Raw genomic sequence first — 23,194 nt, forward strand, 5'->3', positions numbered from 1 at the left:
ACACACACACACACACACACAGGGCTGGGACAGGGACGTACTCCAGGGCTTTGGGAGAATCTGAGTGAGTATCTGGCTGGAGCACGTCTCTCTGGTCTCTCTCTTTCTCCGTCACTGTCATCTGCTGTTGTCTCGTCTGGTGTGCCCAGGGCTGTCCATGAGTGATGACCTCATCCATGCCCTCCCCACACCAGACAGAGTCAGACCTCTGAGTGGCCCGCTGTACATCAGTCAACACTCTGGCAACATGGCCGCCAGGTGGCCTCGACACGGCCTTAACACAGGTCACATCACGCTAAATCATCTGCACATCGTCATCCTTACCATCCAGGGTAACATGGCGTCCTGATTTCCTGGAATGTGTGATAAATCCATTAGAAATGGAGATACTGTGTATGTTTTATTTGTATCTATTCTTTCTCAGTCTCTTTTTCTCAGTGTCTCTCTCTCTTTATCTGGCGCACGTACGCATGCACCCACACACACACACACACACACACTTACACATACACATACACACGCACACACACACACACACACACACACACACACACACACACACACGCACACACACACACACACACACACAGAGGAAATGTCTGCAGGCTGTTGTGTAGGCGGACAGTAATTGCAGAGTCTGTGCTGCCAGCAGAAAAGACCAGAACGCTAAAGAATCTGCATCGATGAGAGAAAATTAAAAAACATCCGCTTATCCAGACTGAGAATGACTGCATGATAGACTGACAAAGCATTGGCAGATAGCATGACAACGACAGATTATCAACAATCGAATATCTACACACCATAAAAAAGCATGGAATTTATACTTAACGTTATTGAGAATATGTTGTTATGATGGTAGACACACACAACAGCATCTAAAATAATAGAAAATAGCTAAATCCAAAAAGATTAATCTATTTTAAGTGTTAAGATACAATATTGTCCATATTGGGTGGAAAGGGAGACAGAGAAATGTTTTTCAGGAACTCTGTCTACACGTATTAGGATTTGCCACAAAAATAGAACAAATCTATGTGTTGCTTGTGTTTTGTCTCCCTGCCAAAAGTACTGCAGAGATTGCACCCAGAAGAGAGAGACAGAGAGGGAGACAGGGAGAGAGAAGATAGTAGTATTGGGACCTCTATTGGTGCAAAAGGGTACTGCAAGGACAGAGGACTTGTGATGGACTCCAGTCACAGACCATCCACTGACCTCCATCCCTAAACTCAGTCAGCACGGAAACCTGATCTCAAGCAGCTGGGGGTGTGTGTGTCTGTGTGTGTGTGTGTGTGTGTGTGTGTGTGTGTGTGTGTGTGTGTGTGTGTGTGTGTCACAACTCCCCTCCTTTTCTCTCTCTTCCCGATTCTGTTACAGTGTCACTGAAGGACAGAGCCAGGCCCCCTCCAGAGGAGAGAGAGTGAAAGAGCAGAAAATTTAGAAAGCAAAATGCTGATAGGAGAATCTATATCCGTCATCAGTCCAAGGACAACACCCTGCAGTAGTGCCAGACATCACCAGTCAATCATCCAACAGACTGATCAGACATCACCAGCCACACCCCTAAACATGAACACACCAAACTGCAGAAACAGAACACGAGAGACATGATGAACATAACACACAGTCAGAAACCTTAGGTTACGCATGCTTAAGATACACATCTTAAGTGCTCTGCATCAGGCCAGAATAATCGCACGGAGAACCTTCCCACCTCAGATCTTAAACCACCATACAGATGGCGATGCCCCTCCCCTGGTGTAAAGGGTGAGCTGGAGAGACTGATCTGGGTGTGTTTGGTGATGCCTCTCCCCTGGGTTTAAAGTGTGGGCTGGATAGATTGATGTGGGTGCGTTTGGTGAGGCCTCTCCCCTGAGCATCTCCCTTTTGATATAAAGGGCATGGCAGGACTAAAGGCGGCATAAAACCGTTCCTGCGGGCTACACATTCTTCTGTAGCGAGCCGGTCAACAAAGCTATCAGCCAGAGCAGGCAGGCTCCGATCCCCCCGATCCCCCCGATCCCCCTCTACTCAGGACCCCTGGCTTTGTACCCGCGCTGGATGGAGCGGATGTACCCTGTGGTTCTGAGCACAACAAAGCTAATCTAATGACTGCAACAACAACCTAAAGCCACTGAGGGAGGAAGGGGGGGGGGGGTGCGGGGGAGGAAGGGGGGAGTGATACATTCGGTCTTCTTTTTTCTGTGACCAATTCTTAGCCCCTGGGGTTTCTGCTCAGCTGCTAGGCAAATATTCTATTTGTTTGCTTTTATTTCCTCATTTTCCTTTGCTTTCATTTCCTTTTCTCACACTCTCTGTCTCTTATTTCGTCTTCCTCTCTTCCCTTTCTGCCCCACATTCACATCTGATCTCACCTTAGTTCTCTCACTTACCTCATCCCTTCCCCCTTAGCTACCGCTGCCTGTTTCTGCATGTGTTTAATCCACCCCATTTCCTCTCTCTCTCTCTCTCTCTCTTCCTCCCTCCCTCCCCCTCTTAGAGAAGATGGCAGGGTGGCTGTGCTGTTCTCTCGCTCGCTCTCTCTCTCTCTGTCTCTCTCTCTCTCGCTCTCTCTCTCTCTCGCTCTCTCTCTCTCTCTCTCCCCCCCTCTTAGAGAAGATGGCAGGGTGGCTGTGCTGTTCTCTCTCTCTCTCTCTCTCTCTCTCTGTCTCTCTCTCTCTCTCTCTCTCTCTCTCTCAGAGAAGATGGCAGGGTGGAGGTGCCTGTGCAGCTCTCTACATTATCAGTTCTGAGAATCATCTCCATGGTAACCACGGCTGAATGAGCTAAACCCCCCCTCCCAAGAGCCACGCCCTTATAGGAGAAAAACAGGAAGTGACACATGAACACACATGGGATCTTTTTTGTGTATGTGTATGTGTGTGTGTGTGCGTGTGTGCGTGTGTGCGTGCGTGCGTGTGTGCATGCTGGAGGCATATTAGGGAGGTTGGAACAAAGCCATCAAGAGAAAGGACAAAGAGCTCCCCTCTCAAGGAGCTCCATTGTCTTTTGCCATATCATTGAACATGATGCATCTGAAATCAGTAAAATAAGGAGGAAGGGTGAGGAGAACATTTCTGGGTTGTGTTTTAGGGTCATGGTTTGGCCCATCTGTTTGGGTTCTGAACCTTAATGCCTGTAGGTGCATGGCCCTGCAGTAGAAATACAATCCAGTTAGAATGTGCAGCACTTAGCTGGCTACCTCACCCAGGGTAATGTACTTAGAAAATCAATAATTTAATGCGTTTTGAAAATTTGAAGGCCAGCAGTGGAAAAGGCTTTTACCCAACACACACTTTACACACAGTCACTCTATTACACATACACTCAGTCAACACAGATAGGCACACACTAATACTCCCAAAAACACACACACACACACACACACACACACACACATACACACATACACACTTAATACCTATAATAATACACAGTCAACCACCCACACAGACACACAAACAGCATCACACACAGACACGGTGACCTGAGGTTTGCTTGAATAAGCCCCTCGACCTCATTCCCCTGGCTGTTGTTCCGCCCAGGCCATGTAGCTGTGATTGACAGCTGGGTTCCGGTGTTGTCAGCCCCGCCTAGCCCAGGCTGTAGAGCTCTCTGAGACGCTCAGGCACTGAGAGCTCCCTGCTGCTGCTGCAGCGAAGAGCGGAAAATTACCAGCCCCTCCCCCCTCTCCCTCACACACACACACACACACACACACCCACACACACACACAGAGAGCAGCAGCCTACAGAGCACATACTGAACCACTGAAACGCATTGAGACTGCTGCAGGCTCTGTTACTGTTACCACAGTGAGGCAAACGCAGCATTGAGAGCTTGGCAGTATAGAGAATATATCTATGGAGTCACAGACACCTACTGAGAAAGCAGCGATTCCAATGGAACGTCAAGCACACTGCGACACACAAACGCACACTGACCCACTTACATTCATCCATCCACACAGCACTGCAATATGCATAGCCCATGTGTGATCACAGGAAACCCCAATACAGCCAATAAGCCACATAACGTACCACCCACAGGAACATAGCTCTGAAGAACCACCCAGTGTTTACACCGGACCCCTTCCTGAAAGGAGGTCAGGCTATTATCTGACAGACTAAGACACCACTCACACAGCCTGATTATACAGCCTACAGTCTGCACATGTACAATGTGAACACGCACAAAGCATACCATTAAATACAAATAGCGTCAAATAGCATCACTTAGCCAGCATGACCACAACAATCCACAAAGCACATACAGTGCCAGTGTACAGTGTTTGAGTTACTGATTACTGATATTCAGTCATAATATTCTCCTCATACATAACAGTTGAGCTGCTTACAGGCTGAGAGGAGAGAGCTGCCCTGACACACATTACGAATGTTAATGAAAATGTGAGGAATCATGTTTACAGCGCGCTCGGGCGAAAAACACGCACGTCTAGGGAGATGGCTCCTAATTCACAATCACTCCTCTCAGCTGCTCCCCATACACTGAGAGACAACAGGGCCGCTGGACTGGGAGAGCGAGGGAGGAGGGAGGAGGGAGGAGGGAGAGAGACAGTGGGGGAGGGAGAGGAGAAAGAATAACAGAGGGAGAGAATGAAATTGTTTGGGGGAAAGAGACGCAGTGAGACAGAGTCAGAGGGAGGGAGAAAGATTGAGAGAATTACTCAAGAGGGATAGAGAGGAATTGACAGAGGGAGAGGGATATAGAGGAATAGAAAGGAATTGATATTGAGTGTGGGAAAGAGAGACAGTAAGAAAGAACAGGGGTAAACAAAACACATTGAGGGGTGAATACATAAAAGGGATTGACAGAGGGGGAGATAAAAATGAGAAAAGGGAGAGGATGAGAGAGAAGGATTACTCATGCACCCAAGAGTGAAAGAAATGGTTCTTACATCTCTAATCCTGCTGTAGGAAGAGAAGAAGAAAGGAATGAAAGAGGCCTATCCCTGTGATCCACACTCCTCTTGAGGACTGAAACAACTGCTCTGGCCTCTGCCAGCAGACTCACTGACACTGACACAAACACACCACCCATTTCAATCATTGTCCATTTATTTCCACCGCTAGAAAATCGAACCTAGGCTTTGACATACAAGAGATTCAACAACATGCAATCACCATCTATCAATTGACCTGGTGAGGAAAGGGAAGGCCTAACTGACAGACAGAGTAGACAATTTCAGTCAGGGATTCTGCATTGAGGTGGTGGTTGTACTTTTAAGACGTGGCTTGATACGAAAATAATTTCTGAAATGTTTTTTCCCGCGTATTTGTCTGAACATCATATATCGAAAGGAGTCAGTCCGAACATGCACCACGATATAGCGTTACCTGTATAGAAAGTCCTCAAATTATCATTATCAGCTATCGTCCAAACAATAATATGAAGAAACTGAAACATAAAAACTGCCATGCTAAATCGTCAAGAAGAGCAATTCATTGGCTTAGAATCAAGGACGACGTCATAGAGCTTGTGAAGCTTGGCGCGAACCTACAGAGTTCAGCACCATGGACAGCAACACACAGTCGACAACACAAGCAGGCCACGGATAATGAAAAGAACAGTAAATTAGACATTTTTGAAAAGAGTCAAACCCTGCTAAATCTATACAATGTAAGAGAAACTTCTAACATAACACTGTTCATATAGTTTTCAGTTTGTATCAATCGTGACAAAAACATAAATAATTCGAAAGCACTGAGAAAGTAGGTCACAAAACAAACCCGGTGTGGGAGGAATTATGGTCTGTTATGACCTTTAGCCCCTGCTAAAGGTATATAGCCTACATTTTCTAAACAATTCAATAAAGAAATATGGCAGTTATGTTTTTTTTTTTTTCTTTTTTTTTTTTTTTTTAAATCAATCTCACCTTCTCTTTGTTGGGTAATGTTTGAGTCCGGTTAAAAGTGTCTCCTTCGTTAATACTGATCAGTTCTGCATCTGCAGGCGGATAAGGTGGGGGGAAAACCACTACGTCACTCTTCAACGTGTCTGAGCTGAAACACACGTCATACTGCTGAGTAGATTTAGAGTAAGACCAGCTCCCGTCAGGATGTGTGGTGATCATTGGGGCGCTGTACCTGCTGAAACTGCCGTCTGTCCTGTGGCATTTTACAGCTATTAAACTGACGAGGCTCAGTAGAAATATCACTGACACCGAGACAATGGCGATCAGCAAATACAGGTTTAAATCAGAGAAGTTCTCATCCTTTATCGGCACATGTCTGAATTTAGTCTGTATTTCACCTGTGCTTTCAACCACCACCACATCAATAGACACAGTCGCTGACAGTGAGGGTTCTCCGTTATCAGAAACCAACACCACCAACGGGTGAGTTTTCAGATCATTGTCACTCATTCTCCTCTTAGTCCGTATTTCCCCGGTGCTGGTTCCAATTCGGAAGAGGTTAATTCCCTTGGGCTCAGATATGTGATAAGAAAGCAGCGCATTGTAGCCAGAGTCGGCGTCTACAGCCCTGATCTTGGCCACAAAGTAGCCCGCTTCAGCAGAATAGGGAATGTTCTCAGTGTTAACGGAGCCGTGCTCAGAATAAGGCGCGAGAATCCCGGGACTGTTGTCATTCTCATCCAGGATAAAAACGTTCACAGTCACGTTGCTGCTGAGCGGAGGAACACCAGAGTCTGTGGCCTGAACTTTAAATTGGAAAGTTTTTAACTCCTCGTAGTTAAAAGATTGCAGACTGACAATATACCCAGTCTCTGAGTTTATATTTACAGTAGACAATATGGAATAAGATTTATGACCATCTATCAATGAATAGGTTATTTGTGCATTTTCATCTAAATCTGGATCAAACGCAGTTAATGTATAAATCACAGCATCTGCGGGACTGTTCTCTTTGACATAAACATTAATCACGGGGTCCGAGAAGCTTGGAGCGTTGTCATTAACATCAGAAACGTGTACAGTAATAACGCTGGTGCTGGAGAGAGGCGGAGTCCCTTCATCTGTAGCTGTGATGGTGACATTATACTGAGAAAAGCTTTCTCTGTCAAGAGGGCCGTCGACCACTAACGAAAAATGATTCTTATAAGTGTTCTTTATGTTAAATGGCACAGGGCCTAGTATTCTAAGCTGTATATCGCCATTTTTACCTGCGTCATTGTCTTTTACAGTTATCAGTCCTACCATCGTTCCCAATGACGCATCCTCCTTCACAACGTTAACTAACGACGTGACTGATATTTCTGGCGGATTGTCATTCACGTCAGTAATTTCAACCAGCACTTTACAATGAGACGCTCTTGGCTTGTGGCCTTTGTCTTTTGCTTGAACACGGATTTCAATTGCATTGTTTGTTTCGTGATCTACCACACCTTTAACTGTGATTGCTCCAGTCACCGAATTAATGGAAAATGCATCAATGGTGTTATCATTATCGTGATTTATGAAAGAATATTCTATTTCACCATTTAGACCCTCATCTGAATCGTTTGCATTGACCGTGATCACGGCTGTACCGAGCGGTGTGTTCTCAGGAATTCTAGCTTTATAAAGAGACTTACTAAACACCGGAATGTTGTCGTTAACGTCCTCCACATTCACAATTATGTGTAAGGTCCCCGATCTGGGAGGTTTTCCTCCATCTACAGCGGTCAGTGTGAGCTGGATCACAGGCTGTTTCTCTCGGTCTAAAGCTTTCTGCAGCACCAAGTCGGCAGACACACTCTGCTCTCCTCCGCTCTGTACATCCAGGGAGAAATATTCATTCTGGCTCAGCTTGTAGCTCTTTACTGAGTTAGCCCCCACATCCACGTCGTAGGCACTTGGTAGTGTAAATCTTTCACCTGGAAATGCAGACTCTGATATATTCAGGTCTGTTTTAGGTGATCGAAAAGAGGGTGAGTTATCATTTATATCCAAAACGTTAACCTCAAAGCGGTATAGATTCAACGGCGAATTCACAATGGCTTCCAATTCTAAGGAGCACTTCATGCTCCGGGAGCAGATCTCGTCTCTGTCTATTCTCTCCCTTACGGACAGAATCCCAGTCTTTACGTTAACGTCGAAATAGCTCTTTTTGGGTCCGGATATCTGAAACCCACGATGCTCGAGCCCCTGGACGTCAAGATGCAAATCCTTCGCTAAATGCCCAACAACAGTGCCCGGGTTTGACTCCTCCGACACAGAATACACAATCTGCGCTGGCACGAAATTCCAAAAATGAAAGAACGGGATGAGATAACAAATCCAGGAATAGAGACAGCCTTGATGTAGCATTGTGTCGGTGTCCTATTAACCGAATATTCTGCAACCAACATAGACTACCGTCCGCATTTTTGGCGAGAACGTATATTAAAATCAGATCCCGACAAGACCCATGATGTTATGCGACTCGAATGAACAAAGCCTTCTCCGGCACCGACCACCCGTACAGGGAGGAGCCTCACCAAGCTAGTGAGGATTTACCCTGTGTGTACTGTTAGCGACATCGTGTGGATATACACACTATAGCCTATTTAACAACTGCGAAAACACGTTATATAGCCTAGCATTTTAATATGTGAATTTTACCTCTCATTCTACCAAGCCTACTCACTATAAAAATCAGGGGTTCAATAAAGTTCCACCAACATCCACAAAGTTTCACACTGAAAAATACCCCATATAGGTGCCTCTAACAACCCTTTATGTGGTGGGTTCATTGAAGAAACGCTCTTGACAGAATTTGAAATTGAGACATTAGGAGAAACCTTCGAAAGGTAAAGTTGGGTCGCTCTTTCCTCTGAAATGTATGTCTAACTATCAACATGAGTATCTCAAATTACTTAAAGGATTGTTAGTATATTAAAACGGTCTACCATGAACATCCTCTGGGTGTTAATGAGGTATGACGTTAGCAAATAAGAGCTAGAAAAGGAAAAAGACCGTTGCTAACCAGCTAGCAAATATTAGCCAGTCTGTTTGGTTAGCTATTATTTCCTAAATTAGGTATGTTCTCAAACCTTATCGACCGGAAAAATAACCCAGATATTTTCAGATAGGAAATGTATTTGATGTTATGTCGGCCAGCTTAGGCTACATGTCGTTTAAACATTGATAGTTTGTGTCCTAATTTATCAATAGGTGTTACCTAACGTGACATTGTATCGCCAGAGTCATATATAGTCCTCCATCTACATATAAGGCTCTGCGTATAGGAATGATTGCTAGATACATTGCAATTCGTTTCGAGTGCCTCCTCACTTCTTGTTATCGTCAGCCTAAGGGCTGTAACATCGTTAAACACACTCCCGGGAGAAATGGTCAGCAATTACTCCAATGTGTTCTACTACTGTGTTTTAACAGGCAGACTTAAATTTGAAAATAACTAATAATATATAACTATACATAATAATAATATAATAATACATAACTATATATAATAACTAATAACTACAATTAAAAGAGGTAAGCTTATCACTTGTAGAAACAAGGCTTATCATTGATTGTGTTTTGCTGAAAATCCTTTTACAACTTTTAAAAATGTTCCTCAATGAACATTAAAGGGTTCCTCCACTGTTTCAACTGGAATAACCTCTAAAAGAGCCTCCAGGAACCTTTTATTTTTTAGAATGATAGGAGAAAAGGACAGTGCACACAGGCAGTAGGCTACAGACAGAGGGATCGAAGCATGCACACAAACGATAGGCTACTGTCGAAAGTCATGTAGCCTAGAACAGTGTCATTCCCTGCAGGAATTAATGTCACCAAAAGCAACAAAAAGAACATTGAAACTATGTTAAAAGTGTATTTGATAGAGCAATCGGCCTCCTGGAACTTGAATAAAACGATGGAGACAGTATGACTGTTCTCAGTTTACCTAGCTTACCTTCTCTTTGTTGGGTAATGTTTGAGTTCGGTTAAAAGTGTCTCCTCCGTTAATACTGATCAGTTCTGCATCTGCAGGCGGATAAGGTGCGGGGAAAACCACTACGTCACTCTTCAGCGTGTCTGAGCTGAAACACACGTCATACTGCTGAGTAGATTTAGAGTAAGACCAGCTCCCGTCAGGATGTGTGGTGATCATTGGGGCGCTGTACCTGCTGAAACTGCCGTCTGTCCTGTGGCATTTTACAGCTATTAAACTTACGAGGCTCAGTAGGAATATCACTGACACCGAAACAATGGCGATCAGCAAATACAGGTTTAAATCAGAGAAGTTGTCTTCCTTTTTCGGCACATGTCTGAATTTAGTCTGTATTTCACCTGTGCTTTCAACCACCACCACATCAATAGACACAGTCGCTGACAGTGAGGGTTCTCCGTTATCAGAAACCAACACCACCAACGGGTGAGTTTTCAGATCATTGTCACTCATTCTCCTCTTAGTCCGTATTTCCCCGGTGCTGGTTCCGATTCGGAAGAGGTTAATTCCCTTGGGCTCAGATATGTGATAAGAAAGCAGCGCATTGTAGCCAGAGTCGGCGTCTACAGCCCTGATCTTGGCCACAAAGTAGCCCGCTTCAGCAGAATAGGGAATGTTCTCAGTGTTAACGGAGCCGTGCTCAGAATAGGGCGCGAGAATCCCGGGACGGTTGTCATTCTCATCCAGGATAAAAACGTTCACAGTCACGTTGCTGCTGAGCGGAGGAACACCAGAGTCTGTGGCCTGAACTTTAATCTGGAACGTTTTTAACTCCTCGTAGTTAAAAGCCTGCAGGCTGACTAGATCTCCAGTCTCTGAGTTTATATTTACAGCCGAGGATATTGAAATACTTTTAACCGGACTGTCTAATAATGAATACGATATCTTTGCATTTTCTTCTAGATCTGGATCTAATGCAGATATGGTATGAATCAAAGCATCTGCGGGACTGTTCTCTTTGACATAAACATTAATCACGGGTTCTGAGAAGCGTGGAGCGTTGTCATTAACATCAGAAACGTGTACAGTAATAACGCTGGTGCTGGAGAGAGGCGGAGTCCCTTCATCTATAGCTGTGATGGTGACATTGTACTGAGAAAAGCTCTCTCTGTCAAGAGAACCATCAACCACTAACGAATAATAGTTTTTGTAATTCGATTTTAATTTAAAAGGAACTGACCCTACAAGTTTTGAGTCAGTATTGCCATTCTTGCCTTTATCATTATCAGTCACTGTCACCAAGGCGACCACTGTCCCCATCTCAGCATCCTCTTTCACAGGGCTCATGAGTGACGTTACCAATATTTCTGGAGTATTGTCGTTGACATCAATAACCTCCACTAACACTTTACCGTGTACACTACGGGGCGGAGTACCTTTGTCTTTTGCCTGGACACGAATCTCGTATGCAGGGTTTTCCTCATAGTCTAAATCTCCCTTAACTGTAATTTCACCTGTGTCTGAATTTATGGAAAACATATCTGCAGGATTGAAATTTCCCCGTTCAATGAAAGAATACACAATCTCACTGTTTACGCCCTCATCTAAATCTGTGGCGGTGATAGTTAATATAGATGAGAACAATTGAACATTTTCAAAAACACGCGCCTTGTAGAGGGATTGACTAAATGTTGGCGTATTGTCGTTTACATCCATTACGTTAACAACGATCCGTAACGTCCCTGATCTGGGAGGTTTTCCTCCGTCTACAGCGGTCAGTGTGAGCTGGATTACAGGCTGTTTCTCTCGGTCTAAAGCTTTCTGCAGCACTAACTCGGCAGACACACTCTGCTCTCCTCCGCTCTGTACATCCAGGGAGAAATGTTCATTCGGGCTCAGCTTGTAGCTCTTTACCGAGTTAGCCCCCACATCTGCGTCACTTGCTATCGGTAGCAGGTATCTCTCCCCGGGAAATGAGGATTCCCAAATATTGAATGATTTGACAGTTTCACGAAAAGATGGTGCATTATCGTTAATATCAAGAATATTCACCTCTATACGGTGTAGATGCATAGGATGGCTCAATATGGCCTCTATGTTTAGAGAACATTTTACCGTATTCGGACAAAGCTCCTCACGGTCTATCCTTTCGTTAACGCATAGAATCCCCGTTTTCAAGTTAGCTTCGAAATACATCTTATTATTTCCCGATACAATCCGAAGCCCCCTCGACTCCAGTTCCTGAACGTTAAGATTTAAATCCTTAGCGAGATTCCCCACAAACGTGCCTTTGTCCACCTCCTCCGAAACGGAGTATGATATCTGCGCCGCAGACCAGTGAAATAAGCAAAGCAGGGCGAAGCAATGAATCCAGCTTTCTCTTTGTTCCCGAAGACCCATCGCTGTTTGTACAACTGAATCCAATATCGAACATTTATCAATGAAATCCACTGTATATTCCGTTACATTTCAGGGATTCTATACACAACAACCCGGCCAGCCCTCTACGTTTCACCACCATCCCAGTGTTTCTCTTCACAAAGCGCTCGGGACTGCTGACGCTTTTTCCCCCATTCAGAGAGGAGGAGTCTTCGAATATTGGCGACAAGATTATTTCATCTGGTCTCCAGCGACACCCTGTGTTTCTTCTCCACTTAAACAGAGTACAGATATACTTTATTTATAATTAGTGGGTACCAGTATAACATTTTATGACATCTGGTGATAGCAAGCAAATTGCGAACATTAACGTTGCACTGTCAACATTGAGTCGATCAAAAACGAGGCATTCAAACCATGTCTCATGTTATAATATAAGTTAGTTATATTCAAGACAAAATGCCAAGTTTGCGAGGTAAATAGGCCTATTTCTATCACAACATAGGCCTAGTAATCTGAATATGTGTTCTGTTGTTGGCAAAAAGGAGCATGACATTACTACAACCAAGGACAATAAGTACAGAGGAAGTATTGACCAGTTTAAACAGGATGAGCACATAAAGGACAGCAACATAAGCAAAAGATCAATTTGAGCACACCTACACACCTTGATGAAACAATGTCGTTTTTTAAAGAGCTAGTAGTTTTAATATTCACGAACCTTTAGTAAAGCTACATATGTGACTTAACAATAAAAAAGTATAGTGCAAGGAACTAAATTGCCCGTTCACCCTCCAAGCCAAAACAACGGGACAGTTTCAGCACCATGGACAGCGTTGTTTCAATGCAGGTTAAACCTTTGTTATTCACCTCAGCATCACCGTTTTCGCCATCACATGTTGTATTCAATCAACCATAATACAATGAACACTGCATATCTAAAGACAATAAAACATATAGGCCTAGCAGTTATTACGTTGTATGGATATGGCACGTTGGATGCACATTCATCCTACATACCTTTTCTTTGTTGGGTAATGTTTGAGTCCGGTTAAAAGTGTCTCCTTCGTTAATACTGATCAGTTCTGCATCTGCAGGAGGATAAGGTGCGGGGAAAACCACTACGTCACTCTTCAGCGTGTCTGAGCTGAAACACACGTCATACTGCTGAGTAGATTTAGAGTAAGACCAGCTCCCGTCAGGATGTGTGGTGATTATTGGGGCGCTGTACCTGCTGAAACTGCCGTCTGTCCTGTGGCATTTTACAACTATTAAACTGACGAGGCTCAGTAGGAATATCACTGACACCGAGACAATGGCGATCAGCAAATACAGGTTTAAATCAGAGAAGTTCTCATCTTTTATCGGCACATGTCTGAATTTAGTCTGGATGTCACCTGTGCTTTCAACCACCACCACATCAATAGACACAGTCGCTGACAATGAGGGTTCTCCGATATCAGAAACCAACACCACCAACGGGTGAGTTTTCAGGTCATTGTCACTCATTCTCCTCTTAGTCCGTATTTCCCCGGTGCTGGTTCCGATCCGGAAAAGGCTGGTTCCCTTGGGCTCAGAGATGTGATAAGAAAGCAGCGCATTGTAGCCAGAGTCGGCGTCTACAGCCCTGATCTTGGCCACAAAGTAGCCGGCTTCAGCAGAATAGGGAATGTTCTCAGTGTTAACGGAGCCGTGCTCAGAATAGGGCGCGAGAATCCCGGGACTGTTGTCATTCTCATCCAGGATAAAAACGTTCACAGTCACGTTGCTGCTGAGCGGAGGAACACCAGAGTCTGTGGCCTGAACTTTAAACTGGAACGTTTTTAACTCCTCGTAGTTAAAAGACTGAAGGCTGACTATATCTCCAGTCACTGAGTTTATATTTACAGTCGACGATATTGAACTACTTTTAGCGAAACTGTCTAACAATGAATACGTTATTCTTGCATTTTCTTCTAGATCTAGATCAAGTGCAGTCATTGTATAAATAACAGCGTCTACTGGACTATTCTCTCTGACATACACATTAATCACGGGTTTTGAGAAGCGTGGAGCGTTGTCATTAACATCAGAAACGTGTACAGTAATAACGCTGGTGCTGGAGAGAGGCGGAGTCCCTTCATCCGTAGCTATCATGGTGACATTATACTGAGATGCAGTCTCTCTGTCGAGAGGGCCATCGACCACTAAAGAATAATAGTTTTTGTAATTCAACTTTAATCGAAAAGGAATAGCACCAACAAGTTTACAGTTAGTAAGGCCATTTTTGTCTCCGTCTTTATCAGTCACAGTCACCAAGGCGACCACTGTTCCTATCTCTGCATCCTCCTTTAACGGGCTCATGAGTGACGTAACCTTGATTTCTGGAGCATTGTCGTTAACGTCAATAACTTCAACTAATAATTTTGAATAACCACTTCGGGGCGAATAGCCTTGGTCCGTTGCTTGCACACGTATTTCATATGCTGCATTTTCCTCGTGATCTAAATTCGCCTTTACAGTGATTTCACCACTTCGTGAATCTATGGAGAACATGTCAGCAGAGTTTAAACTCCCACGTTTGCTAAAAGAATAAACAAGTTCACCATTTAAACCGTCGTCTAAATCTGTGGCGTTGAGCTTCACTATTTTTGTACCTAATGAAGCATTTTCATTAACACGGACCTTGTAGAGCGGTTTACTAAACGTGGGTGAATTATCATTGGCATCTATGATATTTACAACGATCAGTGACGTCCCCGATCTGGGAGGTTTTCCTCCGTCTACAGCGGTCAGTGTGAGCTGGATCACTGGCTGTTTCTCTCGGTCTAAAGCTTTCTGCAGCACTAACTCAGCAGACACACTCTGCTCTCCACCGCTCTGTACATCCAGGGAGAAATGTTCATTCGGGCTCAGCTTGTAGCTCTTTACCGAGTTAGCCCCCGTATCTGCGTCATTTGCTATTGGTAGTGGATATCGCTCACCAGAAGACGACGACTCATCAATGTTAAAGGTATGAAACATTTCTAGAAATGACGGTGCATTATCGTTGATGTCTAAAATGTTCACCTCAATGCGGTGGAGATGCATGGGGTGGTTCAATATGGCCTCTATGTTTAAAGAGCACTTTACCGCATTCGGACAAAGCTCCTCTCGGTCTATCCTTTCGTTAACAAACAGAATACCCGTTTTCAAATTCGCCTCGAAATACATCTTACTATATCCCGATACAACCCGAAGCCCCCTCGTCTCTAGTTCCTGTATGTTGAGGTTTAAATCCTTAGCGAGATTCCCCACAAACGTGCCTTTGTCCACCTCCTCCGAAACGGAGTATGATATCTGCGCTGCAGACCAGTGAAATAAGTAAAGCAGGGCGAAGCAATGAATCCAAACGCGTTTTCTTTGTTCCCAAAGACCCATCGCTGTATCCAAGTAACGATCATGTATCCATGAAACCCAAAGTATCCGTTTTAAATCAGAGCTTTTGTACACAACCCAGCCTATCACTCTCTCCGCCGTTCCAGTATTTCTCTAAACAAAGCGCTCGGGACTGGTGACGGGTTTTTTCCTCATTCACGGAGGAGGAGTCTTAGTATATTGAGGACCTTAATACATCTGTGGTCTCCAGCGACATCGTGTGTATCTTTCATACACAAAATAATAGTCTTAGAGAATTGTTGACACAAATTAATTTACGTTGGTGTGGCATGTAATGGTTTGTGATCAAGATGATTGTGAAAATTACCCAAGGATGTAAAACGGTGTCAATATTGATACACTACCAAACAGTAAATCAAGTTTGATCAAAGAAGGTAATAGATTGAAGACAAAGTGTTCAGTATAGGAGGTAAACATCTGACTACCAACAGTATGCCATGTGTGTTATGGCATGATGTAATAGGCTACGGAAAACATTAGTCTATTCATGACAAAATACACAATAGCAACAATGTAGGCCATTGGACAGAGCCAATTGTAGACTAACCATATAGCCAACAACAAGTTAATGTAATTGGTTGAGACAATAGACCCATTCTCCAGAGACAGAAGAGCGAAATGTGTATAGGATAGTAGCCAGCATCACAATTTAAATGACAGTTGGACATTGAAGGAGAAAAGAGTGAAATGTTTCAGAACCATGGACAGCATCTGTCAGCGTTCCCACCCTGATTGAACTGTTGCTTATAAAGAAGTAAACTTGAATAAATAGCTCAACTCACTATAAACGAACAACGACCTTGGGAAATATAACGTTCTGCTTTTGCCAAATGGTTCATCTAAGCCATTTAAACAAAATCAAGTTGGTTAACAATGGGCTACTTCGTATGAATTATGGCACGTTGGAGGTAAAAGTGTCCTTACTGACCTTTTCTGTGTTTGGTAATGTTTGAGTCCGGTTAAAAGTGTCTCCTCCGTTAATACTGATCAGTTCTGCATCTGCAGGCGGATACGGTGCGGGGAAAACCACTACGTCACTCTTCAGCGTGTCTGAGCTGAAACACACGTCATACTGCTGAGTAGATTTAGAGTAAGACCAGCTCCCATCAGGATGTGTGGTGATCATTGGGGCGCTGTACCTGCTGAAACTGCCGTCTGTCCCGTGACATTTTACAGCTATTAAACTGACGAGGCTCAGTAGAAATATCACCGACACCGAGACAATGGCGATCAGCAAATACAGGTTTAAATCAGAGAAGTTCTCATCCTTTTTCGCCACATGTCTGAATTTAGTCTGGATTTCACCTGTGCTTTCAACCACCACCACATCAATAGACACAGTCGCTGACAGTGAGGGTTCTCCGTTATCAGAAACCAATACCACCAACGGGTGAGTTTTCAGGTCATTGTCACTCATTCTCCTCTTAGTCCGCATTTCTCCGGTGCTGGTTCCGATCCGGAAAAGGCTGGTTCCCTTGGGCTCAGAGATGTGATAAGAAAGCAGCGCATTGTAGCCAGAGTCGGCGTCTACAGCCCTGATCTTGGCCACAAAGTAGCCGGCTTCAGCAGAATAGGGAATGTTCTCAGTGTTAACGGAGCCGTGCTCAGAATAGGGCGCGAGAATCCCGGGACTGTTGTCATTCTCATCCAGGATAAAAACGTTCACAGTCACGTTGCTGCTGAGCGGAGGAACACCAGAGTCTGTGGCCTGAACTTTAAACTGGAACGTTTTTAACTCCTCGTAGTTAAAAGACTGAAGGCTGACTATATCTCCAGTCACTGAGTTTATATTTACAGTCGACGATATTGAACTACTTTTAGCGAAACTGTCTAACAATGAATACGTTATTCTTGCATTTTCTTCTAGATCTAGATCAAGTGCAGTCATTGTATAAATAACAGCGTCTACTGGACTATTCTCTCTGACATACACATTAATCACGGGTTTTGAGAAGCGTGGAGCGTTGTCATTAACATCAGAAACGTGTACAGTAATAACGCTGGTGCTGGAGAGAGGCGGAGTCCCTTCATCCGTAGCTATCATGGTGACATTATACTGAGATGCAGTCTCTCTGTCGAGAGGGCCATCGACCACTAAAGAATAATAGTTTTTGTAATTCAACTTTAATCGAAAAGGAATAGCACCAACAAGTTTACAGTTAGTAAGGCCATTTTTGTCTCCGTCTTTATCAGTCACAGTCACCAAGGCGACCACTGTTCCTATCTCTGCATCCTCCTTTAACGGGCTCATGAGTGACGTAACCTTGATTTCTGGAGCATTGTCGTTAACGTCAATAACTTCAACTAATAATTTTGAATAACCACTTCGGGGCGAATAGCCTTGGTCCGTTGCTTGCACACGTATTTCATATGCTGCATTTTCCTCGTGATCTAAATTCGCCTTTACAGTGATTTCACCACTTCGTGAATCTATGGAGAACATGTCAGCAGAGTTTAAACTCCCACGTTTGCTAAAAGAATAAACAAGTTCACCATTTAAACCGTCGTCTAAATCTGTGGCGTTGAGCTTCACTATTTTTGTACCTAATGAAGCATTTTCATTAACACGGACCTTGTAGAGCGGTTTACTAAACGTGGGTGAATTATCATTGGCATCTATGATATTTACAACGATCAGTGACGTCCCCGATCTGGGAGGTTTTCCTCCGTCTACAGCGGTCAGTGTGAGCTGGATCACTGGCTGTTTCTCTCGGTCTAAAGCTTTCTGCAGCACTAACTCAGCAGACACACTCTGCTCTCCACCGCTCTGTACATCCAGGGAGAAATGTTCATTCGGGCTCAGCTTGTAGCTCTTTACCGAGTTAGCCCCCGTATCTGCGTCATTTGCTATTGGTAGTGGATATCGCTCACCAGAAGACGACGACTCATCAATGTTAAAGGTATGAAACATTTCTAGAAATGACGGTGCATTATCGTTGATGTCTAAAATGTTCACCTCAATGCGGTGGAGATGCATGGGGTGGTTCAATATGGCCTCTATGTTTAAAGAGCACTTTACCGCATTCGGACAAAGCTCCTCTCGGTCTATCCTTTCGTTAACAAACAGAATACCCGTTTTCAAATTCGCCTCGAAATACATCTTACTATATCCCGATACAACCCGAAGCCCCCTCGTCTCTAGTTCCTGTATGTTGAGGTTTAAATCCTTAGCGAGATTCCCCACAAACGTGCCTTTGTCCACCTCCTCCGAAACGGAGTATGATATCTGCGCTGCAGACCAGTGAAATAAGTAAAGCAGGGCGAAGCAATGAATCCAAACGCGTTTTCTTTGTTCCCAAAGACCCATCGCTGTATCCAAGTAACGATCATGTATCCATGAAACCCAAAGTATCCGTTTTAAATCAGAGCTTTTGTACACAACCCAGCCTATCACTCTCTCCGCCGTTCCAGTATTTCTCTAAACAAAGCGCTCGGGACTGGTGACGGGTTTTTTCCTCATTCACGGAGGAGGAGTCTTAGTATATTGAGGACCTTAATACATCTGTGGTCTCCAGCGACATCGTGTGTATCTTTCATACACAAAATAATAGTCTTAGAGAATTGTTGACACAAATTAATTTACGTTGGTGTGGCATGTAATGGTTTGTGATCAAGATGATTGTGAAAATTACCCAAGGATGTAAAACGGTGTCAATATTGATACACTACCAAACAGTAAATCAAGTTTGATCAAAGAAGGTAATAGATTGAAGACAAAGTGTTCAGTATAGGAGGTAAACATCTGACTACCAACAGTATGCCATGTGTGTTATGGCATGATGTAATAGGCTACGGAAAACATTAGTCTATTCATGACAAAATACACAATAGCAACAATGTAGGCCATTGGACAGAGCCAATTGTAGACTAACCATATAGCCAACAACAAGTTAATGTAATTGGTTGAGACAATAGACCCATTCTCCAGAGACAGAAGAGCGAAATGTGTATAGGATAGTAGCCAGCATCACAATTTAAATGACAGTTGGACATTGAAGGAGAAAAGAGTGAAATGTTTCAGAACCATGGACAGCATCTGTCAGCGTTCCCACCCTGATTGAACTGTTGCTTATAAAGAAGTAAACTTGAATAAATAGCTCAACTCACTATAAACGAACAACGACCTTGGGAAATATAACGTTCTGCTTTTGCCAAATGGTTCATCTAAGCCATTTAAACAAAATCAAGTTGGTTAACAATGGGCTACTTCGTATGAATTATGGCACGTTGGAGGTAAAAGTGTCCTTACTGACCTTTTCTGTGTTTGGTAATGTTTGAGTCCGGTTAAAAGTGTCTCCTCCGTTAATACTGATCAGTTCTGCATCTGCAGGCGGATACGGTGCGGGGAAAACCACTACGTCACTCTTCAGCGTGTCTGAGCTGAAACACACGTCATACTGCTGAGTAGATTTAGAGTAAGACCAGCTCCCATCAGGATGTGTGGTGATCATTGGGGCGCTGTACCTGCTGAAACTGCCGTCTGTCCCGTGACATTTTACAGCTATTAAACTGACGAGGCTCAGTAGAAATATCACCGACACCGAGACAATGGCGATCAGCAAATACAGGTTTAAATCAGAGAAGTTCTCATCCTTTTTCGCCACATGTCTGAATTTAGTCTGGATTTCACCTGTGCTTTCAACCACCACCACATCAATAGACACAGTCGCTGACAGTGAGGGTTCTCCGTTATCAGAAACCAATACCACCAACGGGTGAGTTTTCAGGTCATTGTCACTCATTCTCCTCTTAGTCCGCATTTCTCCGGTGCTGGTTCCGATCCGGAAAAGGCTGGTTCCCTTGGGCTCAGAGATGTGATAAGAAAGCAGCGCATTGTAGCCAGAGTCGGCGTCTACAGCCCTGATCTTGGCCACAAAGTAGCCGGCTTCAGCAGAATAGGGAATGTTCTCAGTGTTAACGGAGCCGTGCTCAGAATAGGGCGCGAGAATCCCGGGACTGTTGTCATTCTCATCCAGGATAAAAACGTTCACAGTCACGTTGCTGCTGAGCGGAGGAACACCCGAATCTGTGGCCTGAGCTTTAAACTGGAACGTTTTTAACTCCTCGTAGTTAAAAGACTGCAGGCTGACTATATCTCCTGTCACTGAGTTTATAGTTACAGCCGATGATATTGAAATACTTTTAACAGAACTGTCTAATAATGAATACAATATCTTTGCATTTCCTTCTAGATCTGGATCTAATGCAGATATGGTATGAATCACAGCATCTGCGGGACTGTTTTCTTTGACATAAACATTAATCACGGGTTCTGAGAAGCGTGGAGCGTTGTCATTAACATCAGAAACGTGCACAGTAATAACGCTGGTGCTGGAGAGAGGCGGAGTCCCTTCATCTGTAGCTGTGATGGTGACATTATACTGAGAAAAGCTCTCTCTGTCAAGAGCACCATCAACCACTAACGAATAATAGTTTTTGTAATTAGACTTTAAACTAAACGGAGCAGACCCAACAAGTGTACAGGTAGTGAGGCCATTCTTTCCATCGTCTTTATCTGTAACAGTCACCAAAGCGACCACTGTTCCTATCTCAGAATTCTCTTTTACTGGGCTCATCAGTGACGTCACCGTTATTTCAGGAGCATTGTCATTGATATCAATCACTTCAACCAGGACTTTAGAGTAACCACTGCGGGGTGAAGAGCCTTGGTCCGTCGCTTGGACACGAATATCGTATGCTGCATGTTCTTCATGATCCAAATTCCCCTTAACAATAATATCACCAGTTTGTGAATCTATTGAGAAAACGTCAGCAGAGTTTACATTTCCACGCTTCATAAAAGAGTATATAATCTCTGCATTTAGACCGTCATCTAAATCTGCAGCCTCCATCTTTAATATTGTTGTCCCTATAGATACATTTTCATTCACACGGACCTTATAAAGAGGTTTACTAAATGTGGGGGTGTTATCATTGACATCTATTACATTAACAATGATTCGTAACGTCCCTGCTCTGGGAGGTTTTCCTCCGTCTTCAGCGGTCAGTGTGAGCTGGATCACAGGCTGTTTCTCTCGGTCTAAAGCTTTCTGCAGAACCAACTCAGCAGACACACTCTCCTCTCCTCCGCTCTGTAGATCCAGGGAGAAATGTTCATTCGGGCTCAGCTTGTAGCTCTTTACCGAGTTACTGCCCACATCTGCGTCATTTGCTATCGGAAGTGGATATCGCTCACCAGAAAAAGACGACTCTGAAATGTTAAAGGTATGAAACATTTCTAGAAATGACGGTGCATTATCGTTGATGTCTAAAATGTTCACCTCAATACGGTGTAGATGCATGGGGTGGTTCAATATGGCCTCAATGTTTAAGGAGCACTTTACCGTATTCGGACAAAGCTCCTCTCGGTCTATCCTTTCGTTAACAAACAGAATACCCGTTTTCATATTCGCCTCGAAATACATCTTACTATATCCCGATACAATCCGAAGCCCCCTGGTCTCTAGTTCCTGTATGTTGAGGTTTAAATCCTTAGCGATATTCCCCACAAACGCGCCTTTGTCCACCTCCTCCGAAACGGAGTATGATATCTGAGCCGCAGACCAGTGAAATAAGTAAAACAGGGCGAAGCAATGAATCCAAACGCGTTTTCTTTGTTCCCAAAGACCCATCGCTGTATCCAAGTAACGATCATGTATCCGTGAAACCCAAAATATCCGTTTTAAATCAGAGCTCCTGTACACAACCCAGCCGTCTCGCTCTCTCCGCCATTCTAGTATTTGTCTACACAAAGCGCTCGGGACTGGTGACTGTTTTTTCTCTCATTCGCGGAGGAGGAGTCTTAGGATATTGAGGACCGTAATACATCTGTGGTCTCCAGCGACATCGTGTGTATCTTTTATACACAAAATAATAGTCTTAGAGTATTCATGCAAATTAATTCACGTTGGTATGGCATGTAATGGTTTGTGAAGAAGATGGTTGTGAAAATTACCCAAGGATGTAAAACTGTGTCAGTATTGATGCACTACGAAACAGTCCATCAAGTTTGATCAAAGAAGGTAATAGATTGAAGACAAAGTGTTCAGTGTAGGAGGTAATCATCTGACTACCAACAGTATGCCATTTGTGTTATCCGTGGCATGATGCAATAGGCTACAATCGAGCATAACAAGTGGACTGGAAAAGATTAGTCTATTCCCGACAAAATACACAATCGTAACAATGTAGATCATTGCACAGAGCCAATAATACTACTAATCATATAACCAACAACAAGTTAATATCATTGGTTGACACAATAGGCCCATTCCCCAGAGACAGCAGAGCCAAATGTGTATCGGACAGTATCCAGCATCACAATTAAAACGACAGTTGGACATTGAAGAAGAAAAGAGTGAAATGTTTCAGAACCATGGACAGCGTCTGTCAGCGTTCTCACCATGTCTGAGCTGTTGCTTAAAAAGAAGTGAACGTGAATAAATAGTTAAACTCACTATAAACGAACAATGACCTTGGGAAATATAACGTTCTGCTTTTGCCAAATGGTTCATCTAAGCTATTGAAACAAGATCAAGTTGGTTTACAATGGGCTACTTTGT

The 23,194-nt window shown here is 43.8% G+C and overlaps 5 protein-coding genes across 8 annotated transcripts in view; all 5 read right to left on the bottom strand.

The window, feature by feature from the left end:
• Window positions 1–23,194, bottom strand: part of LOC310816215 (protocadherin alpha-C2-like) — a gene marked incomplete at its 5' end in the record, with an annotated part of 112,204 nt that overhangs the window by 28,555 nt on the left and 60,455 nt on the right. The window lies entirely within an intron of this gene.
• On the bottom strand, window positions 5,882–12,236 carry LOC310816570 (protocadherin alpha-6-like; the record flags this gene model as incomplete). The annotated part of the gene is made up of 2 exons (XM_083686824.1): window positions 5,882–8,188; window positions 9,861–12,236. The coding sequence occupies 2 exons, from the start codon at window positions 12,234–12,236 to the stop codon at window positions 5,882–5,884; spliced, it is 4,683 nt and encodes a 1,560-aa protein (XP_083542950.1).
• On the bottom strand, window positions 13,188–15,614 carry LOC310816571 (protocadherin alpha-2-like; the record flags this gene model as incomplete). Its single annotated transcript, XM_083686825.1, has 1 exon — window positions 13,188–15,614. One exon carries the CDS (start codon window positions 15,612–15,614, stop codon window positions 13,188–13,190), a length of 2,427 nt encoding a protein of 808 aa, XP_083542951.1.
• On the bottom strand, window positions 16,525–18,939 carry LOC310816572 (protocadherin alpha-2-like; the record flags this gene model as incomplete). Its single annotated transcript, XM_083686826.1, has 1 exon — window positions 16,525–18,939. The coding sequence occupies one exon, from the start codon at window positions 18,937–18,939 to the stop codon at window positions 16,525–16,527; it is 2,415 nt and encodes an 804-aa protein (XP_083542952.1).
• Window positions 19,850–22,264, bottom strand: LOC310816574 (protocadherin alpha-2-like; the record flags this gene model as incomplete). Its single annotated transcript, XM_083686828.1, has 1 exon — window positions 19,850–22,264. The coding sequence occupies one exon, from the start codon at window positions 22,262–22,264 to the stop codon at window positions 19,850–19,852; it is 2,415 nt and encodes an 804-aa protein (XP_083542954.1).

This window comes from Argentina silus, assembly GCF_951799395.1.
Source record: "Argentina silus genome assembly, chromosome: 15".
NCBI classification, from domain to species: Eukaryota; Metazoa; Chordata; class Actinopteri; order Argentiniformes; family Argentinidae; genus Argentina; species Argentina silus.